The sequence below is a fragment of the Dufourea novaeangliae genome, unplaced genomic scaffold (assembly GCF_001272555.1).
Source record: "Dufourea novaeangliae isolate 0120121106 unplaced genomic scaffold, ASM127255v1 scaffold299, whole genome shotgun sequence".
Taxonomy (NCBI): domain Eukaryota; kingdom Metazoa; phylum Arthropoda; class Insecta; order Hymenoptera; family Halictidae; genus Dufourea; species Dufourea novaeangliae.
Window position 1 is genome coordinate 1,717,035 of NW_015374192.1, and position 21,812 is coordinate 1,738,846.

At 49.5% G+C, this 21,812-nt stretch overlaps 1 protein-coding gene across 1 annotated transcript in view; it reads left to right on the forward strand.

Annotated features, from left to right (window-relative positions):
- LOC107192198 (Down syndrome cell adhesion molecule-like protein Dscam2) overlaps positions 1 to 21,812 on the forward strand; it is a 56,373-nt gene that overhangs the window by 29,350 nt on the left and 5,211 nt on the right. The window contains exons 6-19 of the mRNA XM_015581405.1: positions 1,404 to 1,840; positions 1,964 to 2,220; positions 2,298 to 2,610; positions 4,013 to 4,300; positions 18,597 to 18,716; positions 18,789 to 18,962; positions 19,038 to 19,334; positions 19,408 to 19,769; positions 19,837 to 20,208; positions 20,271 to 20,457; positions 20,532 to 20,819; positions 20,890 to 21,159; positions 21,243 to 21,474; positions 21,562 to 21,738. Of these exons, the coding sequence (XP_015436891.1) occupies positions 1,404 to 1,840; positions 1,964 to 2,220; positions 2,298 to 2,610; positions 4,013 to 4,300; positions 18,597 to 18,716; positions 18,789 to 18,962; positions 19,038 to 19,334; positions 19,408 to 19,769; positions 19,837 to 20,208; positions 20,271 to 20,457; positions 20,532 to 20,819; positions 20,890 to 21,159; positions 21,243 to 21,474; positions 21,562 to 21,738 (3,774 nt within the window). The remainder of the gene's footprint in view (positions 1 to 1,403; positions 1,841 to 1,963; positions 2,221 to 2,297; positions 2,611 to 4,012; positions 4,301 to 18,596; positions 18,717 to 18,788; positions 18,963 to 19,037; positions 19,335 to 19,407; positions 19,770 to 19,836; positions 20,209 to 20,270; positions 20,458 to 20,531; positions 20,820 to 20,889; positions 21,160 to 21,242; positions 21,475 to 21,561; positions 21,739 to 21,812) is intronic.

Here is a 21,812-nt window from a genome sequence, read left to right on the forward strand (position 1 = left end):
CCTCGGTGCTGATCAGGGTGGTTCGAGAAGTTGTCACCCGATCAATGGGGCGAACAATGTTGCCCTGCACCTGCACACCTCCAATAAGTCCCACGATATCTGGCTGGTAAGTCCTCGCCACCTTCGTGCCTCCGTTCATCCATTCGTGTTTTTCACTGCCCTCCCCACCCTCCGCAATTTCCACCCTCTCTTTCTCTCACTCGCCAGAAATGTTCGTAAATCCGTGTGTGCGTCGCATTGTCCAGTTGCTGCACCATCGTGACACGTACCGCTAAGTCACCATCACCTCCAACCATCTAATTTGTTTTCCTAATTTCGATCACTCACGGCGGCCAGTGTGGAAGAGTTTAGTATTTTGTTTTCGAGCCTGTTTATTTTTTCTCTTGATTTCGATCGATCCTTCGTTTCTTTCCGTTACCGTTTCTTCGTCTCCTTACCTACGAAATCGCTCGTGGATGGGTGCCCCATGCGTCTCGAGTCGACAGAGACGGACATTGCTGTCGCTGTTCATAAGCTTTCTGATGATCGGCCTCTGACTTTCTTCCTTAGGCACGATTTCGAGTCCACTTGTCGAGAATCCGCGTGCAGCCAACGGGATATGGGGCCGGTGCATCACTTGCGCAGTTTTTGTTTTCGATCGTGACGAACTCGCCGCTGCCAGCCTCCTGTCACACTCCTGTTCCCGACCTGCTCTGCTTTTACGACCGCCGTGTAATGCCCCAGCTGCATTGAAACTCTCCTTTCTGATTAAGTTTGCGCGAAACACGTGCTAATGAGCCGGCAGTAGAGACACAGACGCCCATGCCCAGAGACGCCCAACGCCCTGCATACACGCTGCCGTCTACAAGACACCAGACACTTGTACAATAAATTGAGATTGGAACGCAATGTTTTGAAGTCCGACCGACGTGATAGTTCTTAGCAAGAAATATAAATTAACACCATTGCACTTGAAATATCTATATAAATGTGTCACAAATGAAAAATACTATTGTGTGATTGTATGGAAAATGAATGTGTCCAAGTATCACGAAGTCACCACCGAAGATCAATTTATTTCTTTTAAGTTATCATAATTATATATTATTTATATATTGTGTATTGTTTGCTGTGTGCTGAGTTACTGTGTCGTGTGATCGTAACAACGATCTGTATTAAAAATCTACGAAGTGTCCGGTGACTTGTCGACAGAAGTGTACATACAAAACTAGGAAACGAAACCAGCGTAAAAGGAAGCGAATAGAAACGCTAAATTTTAAGATTCTCGTTTTTTCTTTTAAATGTGTTACTCTTTCAAGAACAGATCACCGAAATTTCTATTGGCTTCGTTTTACGCAAACCGACCAGATGCTTGGTTTCAGCAACCAGCCCACAAAACAATCCCCCTCACCCTCTCGTTTCAGATGGTACAAGTTCATCGAGGGCTCGTCTCGTCGTCAACCGGTCCAACTGAATGAGCGTGTTCGTCAGGTCAGCGGAACACTGATTATCCGTGAAGCTCGCGTCGAAGATTCTGGTAAATATCTATGCATCGTGAACAACTCTGTGGGCGGCGAAAGCGTCGAAACTGTCCTGACGGTGACCGCACCATTGGCCGCGGAGATCGAGCCCAGCACCCAGACCATTGACTTCGGAAGACCGGCAACCTTCACCTGCAACGTCCGTGGAAACCCCATCAAGACGATCTCGTGGTTGAAGGATGGCAAGCCTCTTGGACTGGAGGAACCCGTGCTCAGGATCGATAGCGTGAAGAAAGAGGACAAGGGAATGTATCAGTGCTTCGTCAGGAACGACCAGGAAAGCGCACAGGCAACGGCTGAATTGAAACTTGGTGGAAGATGTAAGTCTAACTTCTGAATTGATTAAGTAGTCCAACTTCTGAATTAGTTAAATAAGTTGAACTACGAGTCCCACGGCTGTGAGATGCAATGGTAATCGAGATTAATTTCTTTTACACCCGCAGTCGAACCCCCCCAGATCCGTCAAGCGTTCGCCGAGGAGACTCTTCAGCCTGGACCCAGCATGTTCTTGAAATGTGTCGCCAGCGGAAACCCAACACCTGAAATCACCTGGGAACTCGACGGCAAACGGTTATCCAACACCGAGAGGCTTCAAGTCGGACAGTACGTTACGGTCAATGGCGATGTGGTTTCTCATCTGAACATTTCCAGCATTCACACCAACGACGGTGGACTCTACAAGTGTATCGCTGCGTCGAAGGTGAGTGTGATTTTTCGGTGTTCCTTCCTTTTTGGTGAAAAGAATCCAGTAATAATACTTCTGAATCGTGATTACAGGTTGGATCTGCGGAACACTCGGCCCGATTGAACGTCTACGGTCTTCCCTTCATTCGCCACATGGACAAAAAGGCTATCGTCGCCGGTGAGACACTTCGCGTGACCTGCCCAGTCGCCGGATATCCGATCGAAAGCATCGTATGGGAACGGGACACGAGAGTGCTGCCAATCAACAGGAAACAGAAGGTCTTCCCCAATGGCACGCTTATCATCGAGAACGTCGAAAGAATGAGCGATCAGGCGACGTACACGTGTGTCGCGCGCAACGCGCAAGGCTACAGCGCTAGAGGAACGTTGGAAGTCCAAGTGATGGGTAAGTTCGATGCTTCTTTACCACCCTGCGTTTTTAATGTCCATCGCGCGGAATCGTTAATCGTACGCGGATATAACTAGTGAGTTATATCCGCGTTCTATAGAGTCTTTTTGACGGTAAACCTTTTAATCCTTTCGATATTTATGTCGAGTATGCTCGTCAGGAAAAGATAGCATTTTTTCGTTGAATGACGGATACATTCATTATTAAACAAAAAATGTTCAGTTTTTATTTAAAGTAAAATTCAGGTAAAACAAAAAAAAACATATTCGTAATTTTAACACAATTTAGAATAGTTTTAGGACAACAAAAAGAAGACTTACAAAGAAATAAAAATCGGATTTATTTCAATTTTACAGCAAATGCATTTACTCTGCTTTCGTCGAGTATACTCGTCATAGTTTAAAAATAATGAAATAGAATTCTTAAAGGGTCAATGAATATTTTCTTAGATATGCATTTTGCGTTGATATTACGGCCGCGATTGAATGACGATCGAAAGAACTTCTTTACTACATTATAGGTTACTTCGAAGAAATGACTTTTTTCCATGAGCAAACGCGTATTGTCAACGGAATCCTGCGTAAAACATTCTTTACAGGTATCCAGCCGATAGATTCGACGAATGTTACACGATAGCATTCAACGTTCTATCACAGCTGTAACGAGTCTTTCAGCAAACACTGGTCCCCTTTCGACGATGTCGATGGGGCCCAGCCACGAAAACCCGATCGAATATCACGGGCCACGAACCGAAAGTCGCGAGCGATCGTATACGGAAACGCGCGCGTGTACCGCGATTCGTGTGATCCGCGAATGAAAAACGGACACGGACACGCACACGGACGACAACCCCGTTTGCAGAATTCACGATCACGTGGCGCGGTGAACGCCTCGTGAAAAACGTGGGCGCTCGCGCTTTCGTTTGGGATATTGGAAGTTGGTATGGCGGTGGCCGACGATCGACCGTAAGAAATCTGGTGCATTCTTGTCAGAATTGTCCTCTCTTCGCGCGTCCACCATTCGTAGTAACCGCTGCTCCACAGAGTATACCGTGTCTCTGTATACATTATGTATATATTGTCGGCCAAATGGGTTGGCTGTCGTAGCTCGGAAGTTCTATCGAAGTATCTCTAGTACCTACCGACAATATATATTTTTTTTGTTTTCTTCTGAAAATGAAAATTGCCGATCGATAGTCAACACGCCGCGTACAGACGTGTATACGTACTCGAAATTGTCTGACCCTAAATTTCGTGATAGACGCGGCCAACCCATCGACGTCCACTCGATCACACGACGTTTACGACACACGTACATACATACCTACACGTTCACGTAAACATACTATACGCTCGCGACCTATCATCATACCGTCCATACATCGATCCTCCACCCTCAGTGCCGCCCACGATACAGGAGTTCTCGTTCATGAAGCTGCCCATGAACGCCGGGGAGTTCGCGAACCTGCAGTGTATCGCACCAACCGGTGACCTGCCGTTGAACATACGCTGGAGCTATCCCGGAGAAGAGATGGGCGGTTCATCCGGCGTGCTCGCGAAGAAGGTCGCGGATCGCGTTAGCATGCTAATGATCTCGGTCATCACCGCGAGACACGCGGGGGAGTACGTTTGCACCGCCGAAAACGCGGCCGGAACGGCGTCACACTCGACCACGCTCACCGTGAATGGTTCGGGACTATAATCCGCTCCTAGATGATTATTACAAATTATAAAGCAGTTTCTCTCCGTCTATGGCGTTTCTTTCGTTTTCATTTCTTTTTCTGCACAATCCTGGCAAAGAGCACCGTAGCGAAAACCTTTTTGATTTCACTCTTGCATCCTGGCCCCGAGGTCCCCGTATCGAGAACCTTTTGTTAACGTTCCGTCGATGTCTCGTCATACACACCGACCCAACCCCGACCGAAATGTTCACTCGTAAAACTGACAACAAACGGGAACACACAGGACCGTGGCACACGCCAACGAGTGGAGGCTCTATTCTAATGTACGACGATGACTACAGTTGGCCCGCAGCTTCTACCGATCGCTTTCAATGCCGAGGTCGCTAACTCGGGTGACTCCGTGTCCGTGCCCTGCTCGATCTTGAAGGGTGACATGCCCATGGACATATCGTGGGCGTTCGACAGCGTGCCGATCGACACGTCCAAGGACGCTAGTATTACGATCACCAGAATCAGCAAACATCTTAGCACCCTTAGCATCGACGGTGTTTCCGCAAGACACGCCGGAGAGTACGCCTGTTCCGCATCGAATCTCGCCGGTTCTGTCAGTCGATCGGCAACCTTGACGGTGAACGGTACGCGGCCTGCCTTCCCCTTCAGCCGTCTTATCCTCTTTTCTCTATCGTCTACTGTCAGCTTTGTAATATCACTTTGATGATTCTCACAATGTCTTAACCTGCGATCACCTTCCCAGTCTTCCCGAAAAAATGTCTCCTCTCCTGCTGCGTAGTCAGTCACATCATCACCGCCATACCAACCTCATCGTTGACCAGTCGTGGGCATTAGAATACACCGGATCGCCGTCAGAAGCGTCGTACACGTGAATCGACACGCGTTCCCTACTCCCTTCGACTCTTCTAGTCGTTGCTTCCAGTCGCTCCGCAAATACTGCCATTCACGTTCGGGGATGAACCGGCCAGCTGGGGCGAACTGGTCTCGGTGACCTGTTCCGTGGCCAAAGGCGATCAGCCACTCGAGATAGCGTGGGCCTTTAACGGGACCCCGATCGACAGCCGCCATGGATCCGACGTTGTCGTAGCGAGCACAAACAGGAAAAACAGCGTACTAACTATCGAGTCGGTCGCGGCTAGACATGCCGGGGAGTACACGTGCTCTGCGTCGAATCGTGCTGGCGCCACGACTCACTCGGCACGACTGAACGTAAACGGTACACATGCGTGGATCTTTGCGATCCACTGACTGTCACATTCAATTTTTCACCTTGTCCGATATATAACTCTCGTTTTCCTGGATACTTAACATCTTCCCCCGTTCCCAGTGATCGTGTCACCTTCTCCTAGTCGGTTTTCGTTGTTCCCCCTCGTGATCAGCCTTTTTCTTTCGGTACGGAGAAAATCGATAGATTTTGCCCATAAGATCGACGCTCGGATCTGTGTGTTCGCGGCTGCGAGGGTCTCGTTAGAGGGATCCCGTTAATCTCGCGGATAAGTTCGATTATCCTTCCCCTCGATCTGTGCGACTCATCCGCACTTTTTCACGTCGCAACCGTTTCGTCCTCATGCTGACCGTGTCGCTCATGCAGTCGCGCCACAGATCCTCCAGTTCTCGTTCGGCGAAAATTCTCTCAACTCCGGCGAGATGCTGTCCGTCTCTTGCACGATCGTCAAGGGCGACTTCCCGGTGAATATGACGTGGACCTTCGACGACACCCCGATAGACCCGAGCAGACCGGACATTAATATCATAATAAATAAGAGGTTCAGCTTCTTGAACATCGACAGTGTGGCGGCGAGGCACGCCGGAAGATACAAGTGCATCGCGTCGAATGCCGCTGGATCAGGCAGTCACACCGCCGTACTATCGGTCAATGGTACCCCCCTTCGTACACACGAATTTATTACTTTACGATCGTATCCGAGCCATTAAAAAGCACGTCGACGATCCATGGAAGGGACGTGTATCGATCGATGGGAACGTGGAAAGAGAGCTTTTAGCGAATGAAACTTATCATCTCAGGCAGACTATAGATAACGGAGTATCGATTCGCGAATCCATCATTTCCGGAAGCTTGTTTCTCACGTTCCAACAGATATATCCACCTCTCCGACGATCGATCGACGAGTTTTTCAATCGTGCTCTCTCTCTCTTTCTCTCTCTGTCTCTACTGTCAGTATTCTTCCTCGTAAATTCTTGTTATCCGCAGTAATCATCATAGTGTATAATCTGTATCGAAGGCCACTGCCGTCGTCGTGCCGATGATCGTACACGCGAACACGTATGTCGATCCGCGAGTGAGTGGTCCGTGTGGGAAGGTAAGATTATCGTCAGAGACGACGGCAGGTAAGGACACGGTCCATCCCGCGGATACAGCGAGATGATGGCTCATCATTTATGTTTTTCCTTTATTTTGTTTCTTCACGTGCTCCGTAATCGCTTTTTATTTTAACAGTTTTATTTTCGTACATATACCGTTGTGTCGATCCTCTTGTGTCCCCGATCCCTGAGTAAATAATAATCTAATTTTCACCACGCTCGACGTATTCTTCCCCCTATCGTGTTCCGACAGAGCTCCAGCGCGTCGTTCGTGGTTCGTTGTTCGCGCGTTGCCCGAGCACGAGAACCTACAATGTCCCTCTCTGGTATTAGCTCCTGCGCGTGATTCAAAGCTCTTTTCCGAAATTCCAGTCGGCCCGCAATTGGCGCCGTTCACATTCGGTGACGAGGCCGCCAACGCAGGCGAGATGGCTACCGTTCAGTGCGCCGTGATCAAAGGTGATCTACCGTTGAGGATCGTGTGGTCGCTGAACGGTCGGCACATCGACGCCGGGCGCGTGTCCGGCGGTCATAGTTACGACACACCTGACATCGTCGTGACCAGAGGTAGCAAACGGATCAGCACACTGACGATCGACTCGGTGGCGGCGAGACACGCGGGCGAGTATAAGTGCACCGCGACCAACGCAGCCGGATCCGCCTCGCACACGTCGGTTCTTTCAGTGAACGGTATACACATACGACTATTGGTTAGCCTGAAAAACGATTGGGTGAGTCCGATTGGATGGTTGGCAGTGATGGGCCAAGGGTGTACGTCGCTTCGAATACTATTCGAACAACCAGTTTGAAGGATACTCGAAGCAATCGGACCCATCTCTAGGTGAAGGGAGGGAAATTTGAACGCCCATCACTGGAGGTTAGTTGATCGTTGCGAAATATCGGGGGTATGCGATAATTGGACCGCCACTGAGGGTGAAGGTGTAACGTTGAACGACATTCATTCATATTCATCTACCGACTCGATCTCTCGGATTCTTCTCCTGCCGTGAAACGTTCTTTAGGTGTCCGGTTATTGTCAGGCCTGCCTGTCCAACACGGTGCATTTTTCCAATAACACGTCGTAGGCCGTGGTACGTTCGTGCTGTATCCATAGCGTTCTTGTCACGTCGACAGTATCGCCGCGTATTGCTCCGTTCGAAATGGCCGACCAGGCGGTGAATTGGGGCGATTCCGTGTCGGCTGTCTGCACCGTGGTAAGCGGCGATTCCCCGCTCGAGATCACCTGGGCGTTGAACAGCATGCCAATTGATCGAAGTCATCGGATATCCGTGACCACCACCAAAAGGAACAGCCTGCTGTCCATAGACTCGGCCAGTCCGAGTCACGCGGGCACGTATACTTGCGTCGTCTCGAATGCAGCCGGCGCGACCAGCTATTCGGCGGAGTTGACAGTGAACGGTACACTAACAGTAGACATCCGAAACGAGTACAGATAACCACATGTACAGTCATCATCCCTTTCCTATCGGCCCACGATCCCTGTCCTTTGGTGCTCTCGTTTCGACGATAAATGGTTTTGGATTCGAACCGCGGGATTTCTTTCTCTTGTTTCGTCACGATCGATCCAGATGTGAATCGTTTTAGTCGCGCCGCAGATAGCCCCGTTCGTGATCACCGAGGAGCCAGCGAATTGGGGCGATTCGATCTCCGTGGTGTGCGCCATTCTGAAGGGCGATCTGCCGATCGAGATAGCGTGGGCGTTGAACGGCGAGCCGATCAACCGTGATCGTTCGGACATAAACATCCTGGCGACCACGCGAAAGAATAGCATCCTCAGCATCGAGTCAGTCGCGGCTAGACACGCGGGCGAGTACACGTGCTCCGCGTCCAACAAGGCTGGAGCGACCAGTCACTCGGCTACCCTGGCCGTGAACGGTACAATTTTCTCAACAGAGACATATCCTTCGACATTTCCCTTGTTCGTATCCTCTGTCTCTATCGTCACTGTATCCCCATTGCCTACCGTCGGTGGTTGATTTCTTGGAATCTTCGTAGGATCTTTCGTTCGCTAGGTCTTCAATCCTCTTAGGCCGTCATCCTCTTTTTGGACATCTAAGATTATACTCCAGCGTGTAGTGGTAGAAATTGCGTCGTTCAGGGGTCACTATGCCGAATGACTATTCGATAACGAAGGATTCTTTGTTCGTCCTAGTTGCCCCCGAGATAGCTCCGTTCGTGATCAGCGAGAGACCAGCGAACTGGGGAGACACGGTCACCGCAACCTGCACGATGTTAAAAGGCGATTCTCCGATTCAGATCGAATGGGCTCTGAACGGTGAGCCGATCTCACACGATTATCCCGATATATCGATCGCGACCAGCAGGCGTGTCAGCCTGTTGACGATCGACGCAGTGACAGCGAGTCACGCCGGGGAATACACCTGTATGGCCGGGAACGCGGCCGGTGGAACGAGTTTCACCGCGACATTGGCCGTGAATGGTACAATACGTGTTCCTTAAACCCCCTCACCCTCCAAACGGTTTGCTTTATTCTCTCGATGCATGCACCGATACTCGGCCAGACAGCTTTCCATCATATCCCAATTCGCGTTGTCCTCCTTAATCCCGTGTCGTTTCGTCGAGGTATACAAAGTGAATCTTTAAGCAGGGTATCGTTGTTGTTGTCGTCGGATGTTCCATGGTAAATCCACTCCGAGGATGTTCTCTTGATTCGTTCCCCTCTAAGACAAGAGAGTTAAACGTCTCTGGTGTTCCACTGATCTGCAGTTGCACCGGAAATCTCACCGTTCGTGATCGGAGAGGGACCAGCGAATTGGGGGGACACCGTGACCGCAACGTGCACCGTGTTGAAAGGGGATTACCCGATCCAAATCGAGTGGGCACTGAACGGCGAACCGATTTCACGCGATCATTACGACATATCGATAGTGAACACCAGCAAACGCGTCAGCGTGCTGACGATCGACGCCGTGACAGCGAGACACGCGGGAGAGTACACGTGTTCCGTGGGAAACGCAGCCGGTGGGACGAGTTATACCGCATCTCTCGCCGTGAACGGTACAGACACCCTTTCTCCACTCCCCCCCCTTCACACGTATTCTCTAATCCTCTGTTAGAGCCTTCGATATTTTCTTTATCTGTCATGCATGCGCGCAAACAATTTATCATTCCTGTTGTATCCTCCGATATCCCAGTATCGTCGAAGAGGACAGGTGACGACGTGTACTCCGTGGTATCGTCGGTCGCAATTATCGCGAACAGCAGCAGTAGCAGTCTGCAGCGTTCCGGAATATCGAGCGGATCGTTCGTCAGAGTTTTCGACGAGAACGCCTGCCACAGATTGCCGACCCATTTTCCAACCCCGACGTGCACATACCTCGAATAATTATTCTCACGAGGTCAACCATCTGCAGCAGCCCGATTGACGACACAGTCGTCGGGTGTGTCGTGACGCGTGAATTTAATACGTCGATTAATCGACCAGATTCCTGGTTCGATGAATATTAAACCGCACCATTCCGATGTCCGTTGTAGTTGCGCCTCATATAGGGCCGTTCTCGATCAGCGACGGACCGGCGAACTCGGGCGACATGGTCTCGGCGACCTGTTCGATAATGAAAGGCGACTTTCCGGTCGAGATCGTGTGGAAGTTTAACGGTCGTACGATAGGTTACAACGATCCGGACGCGACGATCACGAGGATCAATAAGCATATGAGCGCGCTGAGCATCGAGTCCGTGGCGGCGAGACACGCGGGCGAGTATACGTGCGTCGCGACGAACAGAGCTGGAAACGTCAGCCACTCGACGACATTGGCCGTCAACGGTACCTATATCTGAAAGAAGCACGCTTGCACGTCAAAAAAAAAAAACGAGTTCTGCACACGCACAAGCCCGCCACGCCTTGAAAGAGAAACGAGAGCAAAAAAAAATATAAACCATATCCCTGACATTGCTATATTCCTCGTGTGACATCTCGACGACTTGATGCTTTTTTTTCGCTTCATTCAGAATCCTTTCCCCCCCCCCCTAGAGACCCACCCTGAAAGGATGTGTAGAATCGAGCAAAAACGTGGCGAGCACCGACGAAGGGTATTAGTACTTTTCGTACACGTCTCACGTCGGAAGTTTTCTTCGTTTTCACAAAGAACGCGCGCGTCTTGTCAGTTGCACCGCAGATATTCCCGTTCACGTTCGGCGACGAGCCAGTGAACTCGGGCGAAGCGATCTCGGCGACCTGCTCGATCCTGAAGGGTGACTTCCCGATGGACATATCGTGGGCGTTCAACAGCGTGCCGATCGATTCGGAGACCACCGATCAGTACACGATCACGAAGAGCAAGCGGCTGAGCGTGTTGGCGATCGATGCTGTAGCCGCCAGACACGCGGGGGAGTACACTTGCACCGCGTCGAACAAAGCTGGAGCCTCGAGCCACACCGCGGCGTTAGCCGTGAACGGTACATTTAATACGCACACGCATGTGTGTAGAAAGATAGACGCGGACGACCAGCCAACGCCGTCTTGAGTTTCGTGTATAGTCGTCGTGGAGTGCTGGGAAGCGCCTCCTCTTTCATCCCTTTCTCTTGCATCATCCGCCTGTATTCAATATTCATACCTGTCGCCTCCTGTCGACACACGGGGGACGCGTGGAACTCTCATCGGTCACACAAATACACATACATTCTCGATTGGAAGCTTCACACCTGTGTTTAACTAGATTAGGGTACAGATAGGTTCGCCCAAGTCCGTTTTCTCCGGTCAGCCGATTAGATTAACGAGGATGGTTATCGATTCTCGGTTTGTACGAAGTTCATCTCAGGATTTCGCGTATACACGTTTTCCAGTCGCGCCACAGATCGCGCCGTTCTCGATCGGCGACGAGCCCGCGAATTGGGGTGAAGCAGTCTCAGCGGTTTGCACGATCGTAAAGGGTGATCTGCCGATCGACGTGGCCTGGGCTCTAAACGGCGAGCCGGTTACCAGCCAGAATCACGGGGATATCTCGATCTCGAGCACCGGGAAACGGGTCAGTCTGATGACCATCGAGGCGGTCAGCGCGAGACACGCCGGAGAGTACACTTGCACCGCGTCGAATGCAGCTGGAGGGACGAGCTATTCGGCCACGTTGGCTGTGAACGGTAGAGAAATGCACGAATTCCGGCTCTCCTGAGCCGTGACAATAGACACAAAACCTTAGCGCACACGCCCATGGAACGTTCGAGACTATCTCCCCTTTCCCGTTGACTAAACACGGGACGCTTTTCTTCGATTCCTTCCACCCACACATTTTCTAACCGAATCCCTTGACTTTCCTTTCTCGTGGTATTTTTGTCGTATCTACGCCCGCGACCACATACTTTCACGTAAACCAACGGTTACTAAACGTGACACAGACACATCGTGAATCAGGAATTATTCAGCAGTTCTCGGACCCATTGTTTTCTAGTCGCTCCGCAGATTGCGCCATTTTCCGTCAGCGAGGAACCGGCCAATTGGGGCGAACAGGTCTCCACGATGTGTAGCGTGTTGAAAGGCGACTCACCAATCGAGATACGATGGAGTTTTAACGGGGAACCGATCACCCGTGACACTCATCCGGACATAACGATCACGAAAACCGGTAAAAAGACCTCGGTCCTGATCATCGACTCCGTCAACGCGCATCACGCAGGCGAATACACGTGCGTCGCGAGCAACTTGGTGGGATCCGTCAGCCGTTCCGCAGTGTTATCGGTGAACGGTACTAATTACACCATTAACGGATATCTCGCACGATCTCCTATAAAAACTCTCCCAAAGTCGATCCTAAGACCCTATGATTCTCACGCGACAGACAAAACAGATCATCCCTCCACCCCTGTTTCGAACAATCTCGTCTAATCACCGTTCGTTCGCGAATCGTATCGATCACCCTCGAGTGACAATTACCTATCCAAATATCTTCCAAATGAACTACGTCTATATGTGGTTGTTCGTCTGATAGTCGCTCCGCAGATCGCACCATTCTCCGTCAGCGAGGAACCGGTCAATTGGGGCGAACAGGTATCCACGGTGTGTAGCGTGTTGAAGGGCGATTCGCCTATCGAGATACGTTGGAGTTTTAACGGGGAACCGATCACCCGTGACACTCATCCGGACATAACGATCACGAAAAGCGGGAAAAAGACCTCGTTACTGATCATCGACTCTGTCACCGCGCATCACGCTGGCGAATATACATGTGTCGCGAGCAACTTGGTGGGATCCGTCAGCCGTTCCTCGGTATTATCGGTGAACGGTACTAATTACACCATTAAACGCATATCTCGCACGATTTCCCATTGAAATTTTCCTTAAGTCGATCCCAAGAACCCCCACCATTCTTACGTCACGGACAATACAGTTTTTTCCTTCCCCCCTTTTTCAAACTGATCTCTCGTCTCATCGCCGTTTCGTTGTCGATTCGTATACGGTCATCATTCAGGGACAATTATTTATTCGTACGTCTTCCAACGAACACACCTCATTGTTGTTGTTCGTCTGATAGTCTCTCCGCAGATCGCGCCTATCTCCTTCGGCGACGAACCGGTGAACGCCGGTGACTTGGTCTCGGTACAATGCGTGGTCACCAAAGGCGACTCCCCTCTGGAGATCACCTGGAGCTTCGATAGCCAGCCCATAAGACCCGATCGAATGGACGTGATCGTATCGAACTCCGGGAAACGCGTCAAGCAACTGACCATTGAGTCCGTGGCTGCGAGACATGCCGGGGAGTACACCTGCGTTGCCTCGAATGCGGCTGGATCGACCTCGCACTCGGCCAAATTGGACGTAAACGGTACAACCTCGTCACGACGAAACTTGGATCCCCGACTTAGACACCCCGTAACATTCCGTTCCTGTATACAGTAAATCACCGATGAGTGTTCGAAGACTCCCCGGCAATGAACAAGGAAAAGTCCCCAGGTGTAACATTGACTTTTCAAGGAGGTTTAGCACTTGGATGATAGTGTTGAATGATATTTATTTCAGCCACATATGACCATTAGTTTATGAAATATTTAATGTTCAATGCCGAGGAACCTTCAAACAATCATCGATGATGTACTGTACGTCACACTCCCAACGCATATCGTCACGTTCCCATTGATTCCCGAAATTCGAAGACTCCCCGGCAATGAACAAAGAAAAGTCCCCAGGTGTAACATTGACTTTTCAAGGAGGTTTAGCACTTGATTAATATTCAATGCCGAGGAACCTGCAAACACTCATCGATGATGTACTGTACGTCACACTCCCAACGCATATCGTCACGTTCCCATTGATTCCCGATGTTTCTCAATTGGTAGACTTCTCTCGACGGTTTTTCTTTCGTTGAACTTGGTTCTTTTTCGTTCGTTTCTTCTGTTACGTTCCATTTTGCTTTTATAATTCTTCAGTTTTGTCGCGTGTAGCAGGTGTAGTTCAAGGAACAGGTACACGGAATTCGAATGAAACCCACAACGGGCTTTCGTAACGCGGTTTCCTCGTCCGCTGGGCCCTCCAGCGGGTTGCGTGACCATCATCGCAGGACGTTTTCTCAGTTCCATTCTGTCTGTTCTATTTCCAGTAATTCCGAAATTACTGCCGTTCTCGTTCGGCGAGACACCGCTTAACTCCGGTCAGGTAGTAACGGTACCGTGTGCCGTGGTCGAGGGCGATCAACCCTTGAAGCTCCGGTGGACCTTAAACGGTCATGCGATTTCGCCGCACTCCGGGATCTCCATAGTGGATCTTGGCGGACGGGGCGCTATATTCAGCATAGGATCCGTCCAGGCGACGCACGCTGGAACGTACACGTGTATCGCGGAAAATCTTGTCGGAAGGCACGAGCTATCGGCCGATTTGATTGTGAACGGTGCTTAAATAATCACTGATCAAATTCGAACGTCGCATCTTGTCCCTATTATTTTTCCAACATCCCAGTTCGCCTGTAGTCGTCCTTGCTTGAGTAAAACGTCCCTTTTTTATTTTCACTTTTTACCGTTCGATATTTTGTCCAATTTTCAATTGGTTCAAATCGCTTCATATCGTGTCCGGTCCTATTTTAATTTTACAGTCTGTCTTACAAGAGCTTTGGAATGATATCTAGAAGAATAATTGATATTTTTCGAAAATTCAAGAACAGGCTTATAGTACGTCTAGAACAGTACGTCATTAAGAACCTGTCAGCCCGGCTTCGGTTGTCAGTGTGAACACTGGAAGTTCAAAATAAGTAGACGCTAAACGGTTCGAAGCAATGTGTCTTTGCACAAGTTCCAAAGGACCAAAATTGCCCCTCAAACAAAACCACATCCCAATATATATTGTGTGTCACACAATACTTTATCGTGAAATCTGAAACATTTCTCCACCGATATTCAGGCGTGTAATTTTTGCGTTCCAGCCATATTCGGTCGTTTAATTCGCGAGAATGGAATGAAATCACTGTCCCGCGCGAGAGAGATCTCGGCTCGTTAAATCTTGCTGTGCTTAAACGAAAACGTCTATTTTCTTCCGTTCCTCTTGTTATATCTTGTGCCTGACTCTAGAAGTCCGTTTGTCTCTGTCTACCGGCAGTCGCCCCGCATCTGCAGCCGTTCTCGTTCGACGAGGCCAACTCCGGCGATCTGATAATCGTCCATTGCGCGGTCGTAAAAGGGGACACGCCGATTTCGCTCAAGTGGTTGTTCGAGGGACGCCATTTAGAAGTAGGCGACGGAGTTGGTATCACCGCGTTGGGGGATCGAGTCTCCGCGCTGACGATCCCCGCCGTCAGGGGAGAACACGCCGGGGAGTATGCTTGCGTCGCCGATAATCCAGCCGGTCGTGCTAGGCACAGCGCCCATCTCAAAGTGAACGGTACAGAAACGTGATTATAACTCATGCATACACACAAGGACAGACAGACATGTGTTTCGTGGCACCAGTCGCGAATACACGACCAAACCAATGGATTACCGTAGTATTTGAGAAGGAAACGAGACCGATCAAGGCATGATGATGTATTTAAACGAGGCGTGTACGCGTAACCAAGCCAGACCAAAATACATACATACATACATACATACGTTGTAATGCGTTGTTGACGTTACGTTGAGATCGGCCACAAGTGACGATGTTGTTTTATATATATATATATATATATATATATATTGCAAATCGTTCTTGTTGCAGTCCGTAGTTCGAGTAGTAGTCGTAATATAATTATTGGAAAGAACGAACCGTGTCGTCACTCTACTGTCTGCTGTTGATTGTTGTAATAGCATATACATAAATATGTACAAGTACGTTTGGAAGTCTGCATCCGCTCGACTGTCCATCTTTCTTTCTTACATATATATATATATACATATAATTATCCTCCCGCATCATCGTTTGTTTCGAAGCATCATCGTTTAGGTAGGTCGCTCCGCCGAGTGTAGCATTTGGACCACAGTCCCTGTCTCTCGTTATCCCTCGGCAAACATGATCGAAAGGTAATTTTTGTCCATAGTTCAGGACGAGCTGAGCTGCCCGCCTTATAAAAATTCTTTCAACCTGTCCGATCTCTCTTCATTTCTCATTGTACACGCAGGACACGAACCCGCCCCCGTACACACTGTATCTCTATGTCTATCTCTGTCTCTTTCTCTATCTGTCTGTCTGTTACTCTGTCTCTCTTCTCGTATCCTTTCTCTGATCCTTGACGGAATATCGAGTATCTCGTTAGCGAACGGAGATTCCCCGGTGGATAATCGTTTCGTCCATGGGCCAATCGCCGCGGCTAGGCGTTTACCCGATACGCATCGCGACGACAAGAGGAACGCGGTGAAGTAGGTTTTTCGTACCACAGAGAGGAGGAGAGCGCTAACGAGAGAGATCCGTCGAAAGGCAAGAACCGTGTGAGAGTCGCTCGCGGGACCGTAGGGAACCAACGAACCGATGAAAAGTACATACAACGTTGAATTAATGTACACGAGTACACGGGGACTCGGTCGAAGTCTGCCATGAAACGGATCGGTGAAACGGGATCGCAAGGATCGTGTGTGTACCCCCGTGGATCTAGCCTGAGCCTATCATTCCAGTCCTGCCGCGGATCAGTCCGTTCGATTTTGGGGATCAACCGATCTATGCGGGCCAGGCCGCTCAATTGGCGTGTATGGTGCTGCTCGGCGACACACCCATCAATATTACTTGGACCCACGAGGATCAACCCCTGTCGCAATTCATGGGGTACAGCATCGGGAAACTCGGCCCACGGACGAGTATCATGCTGATCGAGCCGGTAACGCCGGAGCACGCTGGACGTTACACTTGTATCGCTAGTAATCCGTCGGGCAAGGTGGCGCACGAGGCGACGTTACGAGTTCACGGTTAGGGCCAGAGTTAATGGGCAGCATTGAATTATTTACATTACTAATGATAATGAACGATGAATTGAAATAAGTCGGAATGAATAAAAAGCAACCGCGACGGGCCCGTTCAGAGTATTTGATTGCAGGCTTGATTGATGCATCTTCGTCGTTGCCGAAGCTGTCGTGTTTACCTTGCGGAAGCTTTCTGGATTTCAGTTCCGAGCGGAAGAGTTTGACCATTAACAGAGTGCGTTGCTTTCGTCGCCGGGGACGACTCTCTTGCGCGCCGTTCCTATGTCTCTCTCTCTCTCTTTTTCTGTCTATATACTATTGTACTCTTTATCTCTCTCTCTCTCTGTCTCTCTTTCTCTCTCTGCCTCCTCCTCTGTAATCTGGTAATTTCTGTATATTATTTCAATTTCTTTCGCGTCTCTCTATTCTCCCTGTCTGGTTTCGCCTGTATTTTTCAGCCGAGTAGCAAACGCAAAAAAAGTCACGCTCGGAGTGTCCCCGTACGTGTCGCCCGACCCCCGCCACGCCCCCAGCAAGTTGGTTGAGCTTGACCCGCATCGTATCTTGTGGCTAAGTATTTTCGCCTCGTTTGATTTCCCTTGTCTCGTTGTCACGCTCATCGTCGCCATAATCTCTTCGACGACACATTTTCGCTGGCTTCCGAGTTCATTTGGCCGCGACAAACAGATCCAGGCACATGATAGGCTACACACCGACTCTCGTGCTTCTCTTTGATCGAGCGCGACTCGAGTCCCGTCGTATACTCTCCACGTGATACATGTAACTCTTCACCGTACCAAACAACCCTTCGTTGGATCGTCGCGATCACTCGGCGAAATTCTTTGGGTCCTACGATCGATAGCTGTTGTGTCTCTCGTGATTACTTGTTCGAGTGTCGATTTCAAAACGCCTCACCGTACCCCCGTCGCGCTACAACGTGTCTCCTTGTTCCAAGATGACCGACCGACCATCCAATCAACCCTCTCGACCTTGTGCCTTCGTCACCACCTAGAAAGAACACCTTAGCCCCTCACCTTGCCCCCACCCCACCTCACGCCTCTCACCACACGTCTCGCCTCGTTCATTTTGTGTACATGCATACGTAGCAATAGTCGATATTTTTCTAACACGCATGCCTTTCTACCCTCCCCCGCTAGACTAACCCTAAAGATCACTTTTCACGAACGGTGCCAGCAGCATGATGGACCGTGCTCGAGTATCATGGGTAGTGTCTCTTGCATGGACGCGTTGCGCGAGCTCCTTCAGAGCCCGCGACCGCAGTCTCTCTCTCTCTATATGCCTGTTGACCTTCTTTATTTCTGTTCGTGTGCAGTAGTCACCCGCATAATCATCTCAAGTATCTCCCGCATGTCGAATCATCGCAATGTTTGCCGCAGTTGCGGGAGAGAGTCGCGTTTCGCTCAGCACGCGGCGAAACCGATTGTCGTGACTCCAGTCTCCTAAGGACGGCCGCGAAGAAAACAAAACGTTCGGATTGCACAATGTAAAATAATAATGCAGAAGTCCTTCCAGAAGAATTCTGGAGACTCGAGCTCACGATGCGACTGTCTCCCGGATTAACTGCCGATTGGTGGATGCGCCCGGAGAGCACGTTGAATAACCCGTTCGTTCTGTAACAGTACCACCCCGCTGGATCCTGGAACCTACCGATAAGGCATTCGCTCAGGGATCTGACGCGCGTGTCGAATGCAAAGCCGACGGTTTCCCCAAGCCTCAAGTCACATGGAAGAGAGCAGCTGGTAATTATATTTATATCAACAGTCACGTTGAAATACGTAAACTTACCGATGCTCTTTATCGTTTTTTCGTAGGGGATACACCAGGCGATTACACGGACTTGAAACTGAGCAACCCAGACATTAGCGTAGAGGACGGAACCTTGTCGATTAACAACATTCAGAAGACAAACGAAGGCTACTATCTCTGCGAAGCTGTGAACGGAATTGGCTCAGGACTCTCGGCTGTTATTCTCATCTCTGTTCAGGGTATGTTCCGTTCAGTTCTTCGAATCTCTATCTAACGTAGAGGAACAATATGAAATATGACTGTTTTAATTGCAGCACCACCCCACTTTGAGATCAAACTGAAGAATCAGACTGCACGACGAGGAGAACCGGCTGTATTGCAATGCGAGGCGCAAGGCGAGAAACCCATTGGCATTCTATGGAATATGAACAACAAGAGGCTGGACCCGAAGAGCGATTCTCGTTACACTATCCGAGAGGAGATTCTGGCTAATGGAGTGTTGTCCGACCTGAGCATCAAGAGAACCGAGAGGAGTGACTCTGCCCTGTTCACCTGTGTGGCCACCAATGCCTTCGGAAGCGACGACACCAGCATCAACATGATCGTTCAAGGTTCGATTCTGAAATAATTGAAGTGGATGGGTCATTATGTTTGATGTAATAACGAACCGGATATCCGTTACAGAGGTTCCTGAAGTTCCATACGGCCTGAAAGTACTCGACAAATCTGGACGTTCGGTTCAATTGTCCTGGGCAGCACCCTACGACGGCAACAGTCCCATCAAACGCTACGTAATCGAGTACAAGATCAGCAAGGGTTCTTGGGAAACTGACATTGATAGAGTACTTGTACCCGGATCGCAACAGAACGTCGCTGGAGTTTTCAATCTGAGACCCGCCACCACTTACCACCTCAGAATCGTTGCTGAGAACGAAATTGGCGCATCCGATCCGTCTGACACCGTTACCATTATAACTGCCGAGGAAGCACCCACTGGACCACCAACCTCCGTTCGCGTTGATGCACTTGACCAGCACACATTAAAGGTAGCGTGTCTCATGATTAACTCGAAGATGAGTGAGATTACCATCGGTTCAATGCGCATCTGTTCAGGTAACATGGAAACCACCCCCACGCGAGGACTGGAACGGCGAGATTCTTGGATACTATGTTGGTTACAAACTATCTTCCTCCGACAAACCGTACATGTTCGAGACTGTTGACTTCTCCAAAGAAGATGGAAAGGAACACCACTTGCAGATCATGAATCTTAAAACCTACACCCAGTACAGCGTCGTCGTTCAAGCGTTCAATAAAGTTGGATCGGGACCAATGAGCGAGGAAAGAAGACAACATACTGCCGAGGGAGTACCTGAACAACCACCACATGATACCACCTGCACTACCCTCACGTCTCAGACAATCAGAGTTTCCTGGATGTCACCCCCACTGAGCGCTGCCAACGGAGTCATCACCGGATACAAAGTTAGTATACTTCAGATATATTGGTTAAAAGTTCCAGTAGAGTCTACAGTGATTAATTTCAGGTTATTTATGGACCATCTGACACCTGGTACGACGAGAACACCAAGGACACCAAGATCACCTCCTCCAGTGAAACGATTTTACACGGACTGAAGAAGTACACCAACTACAGTATGCAGGTTCTGGCTTTCACATCTGGCGGCGATGGCGTTAAATCTGCACCGATCCACTGTCAAACTGAACAAGATGGTGGGTGACAGCTTCTGTGACTGTTCACAGAGTGAGTTAGTATGTTTAACATAATTTATACTTTGTATTTACAGCCCCCGAAGCACCCATTGCGATCAAAGCTCTGGTTATGTCTGCCGAATCGATCCTGGTCTCGTGGCGCCCACCAAGCCAACCTAACGGAGTAATCGCCCAGTATACCGTCTACACGAAGGCAGACAACACCGAGGAACCGACTAGCCAGAAAGTGCCACCGAACCAATTGACTCACGAGGCTTCTGGACTGGACAAGCAACGCAGATACGACTTTTGGGTAACCGCTAGCACAAACATCGGCGAGGGAGAAGCTTCCAAAATTGTATCTTTGGCACCGAGCGTTCGAGGTACCCCCTCACTTCCTGTTACTCATTCTTATGACCTTATACTTTACTGAAAGATGATCATGAATTTCAGTTCCGGCAAAGATCGCATCATTCGACGATAAATTCACGGCTACCTACAAAGAGGACGTCAAACTACCTTGCCTTACTGTCGGAGTACCAGCACCGGAAGTGACATGGAAAGTACGAGGTGCCGTTCTCCAACCGAGCGACAGACTGCGACAATTGCCCGAAGGATCTCTGTTCATCAAGGAAGTGGATCGTACTGATGCTGGAGAATATTCTTGCTACGTTGAGAATTCATTTGGTCACGACACTGTCACCCATCAGCTTATCGTTCACGGTAAGATCGATGAGATTTATTGATCAGTTTGGTTTTCAATGAGACAGAAGGATGAATGATGGAATTTCGATGTTACGTTGTAGCTCCACCTCACTCGCCACAAGTGACCCTTACCGCTACGACCACCAACTCGTTGACAATGAAACTTCGCCCTCATCCCACTGACAACGCTCCGATCCACGGATACACGATTCACTACAAGCCCGAGTTCGGTGAATGGGCGACCGCACAGATCAGCTCTACGGCTCAAAAATACACTCTGGAGAACTTGTTGTGTGGCTCGAGATATCAGATCTACGTTACTGCTTACAACGGGTACTTATTTGTAACCTCCGTGTTCCATTTGCTAGTGTATATATTATTTAGCAAAATAGAAATTCTAATGTTTGATATATTCCATAGAATTGGCACTGGTGATCCGTCTGACATGCTCAACACTCGTACCAAGGGCTCGAAACCGATCATCCCTGAGGCCACAAGGTTCATCGAAGTCTCCACGAACAGCATTACCCTTCACTTGAGCGCCTGGTCCGATGGTGGCTGCCCTATGCTCTATTTCGTCGTCGAACACAAGAAAAAGTAAGAGAGCACCGTGTACAGAGGAACTGAGGTCCCTTGGATCCGATTGAAAATTAATTGTATGCGTTCGATAC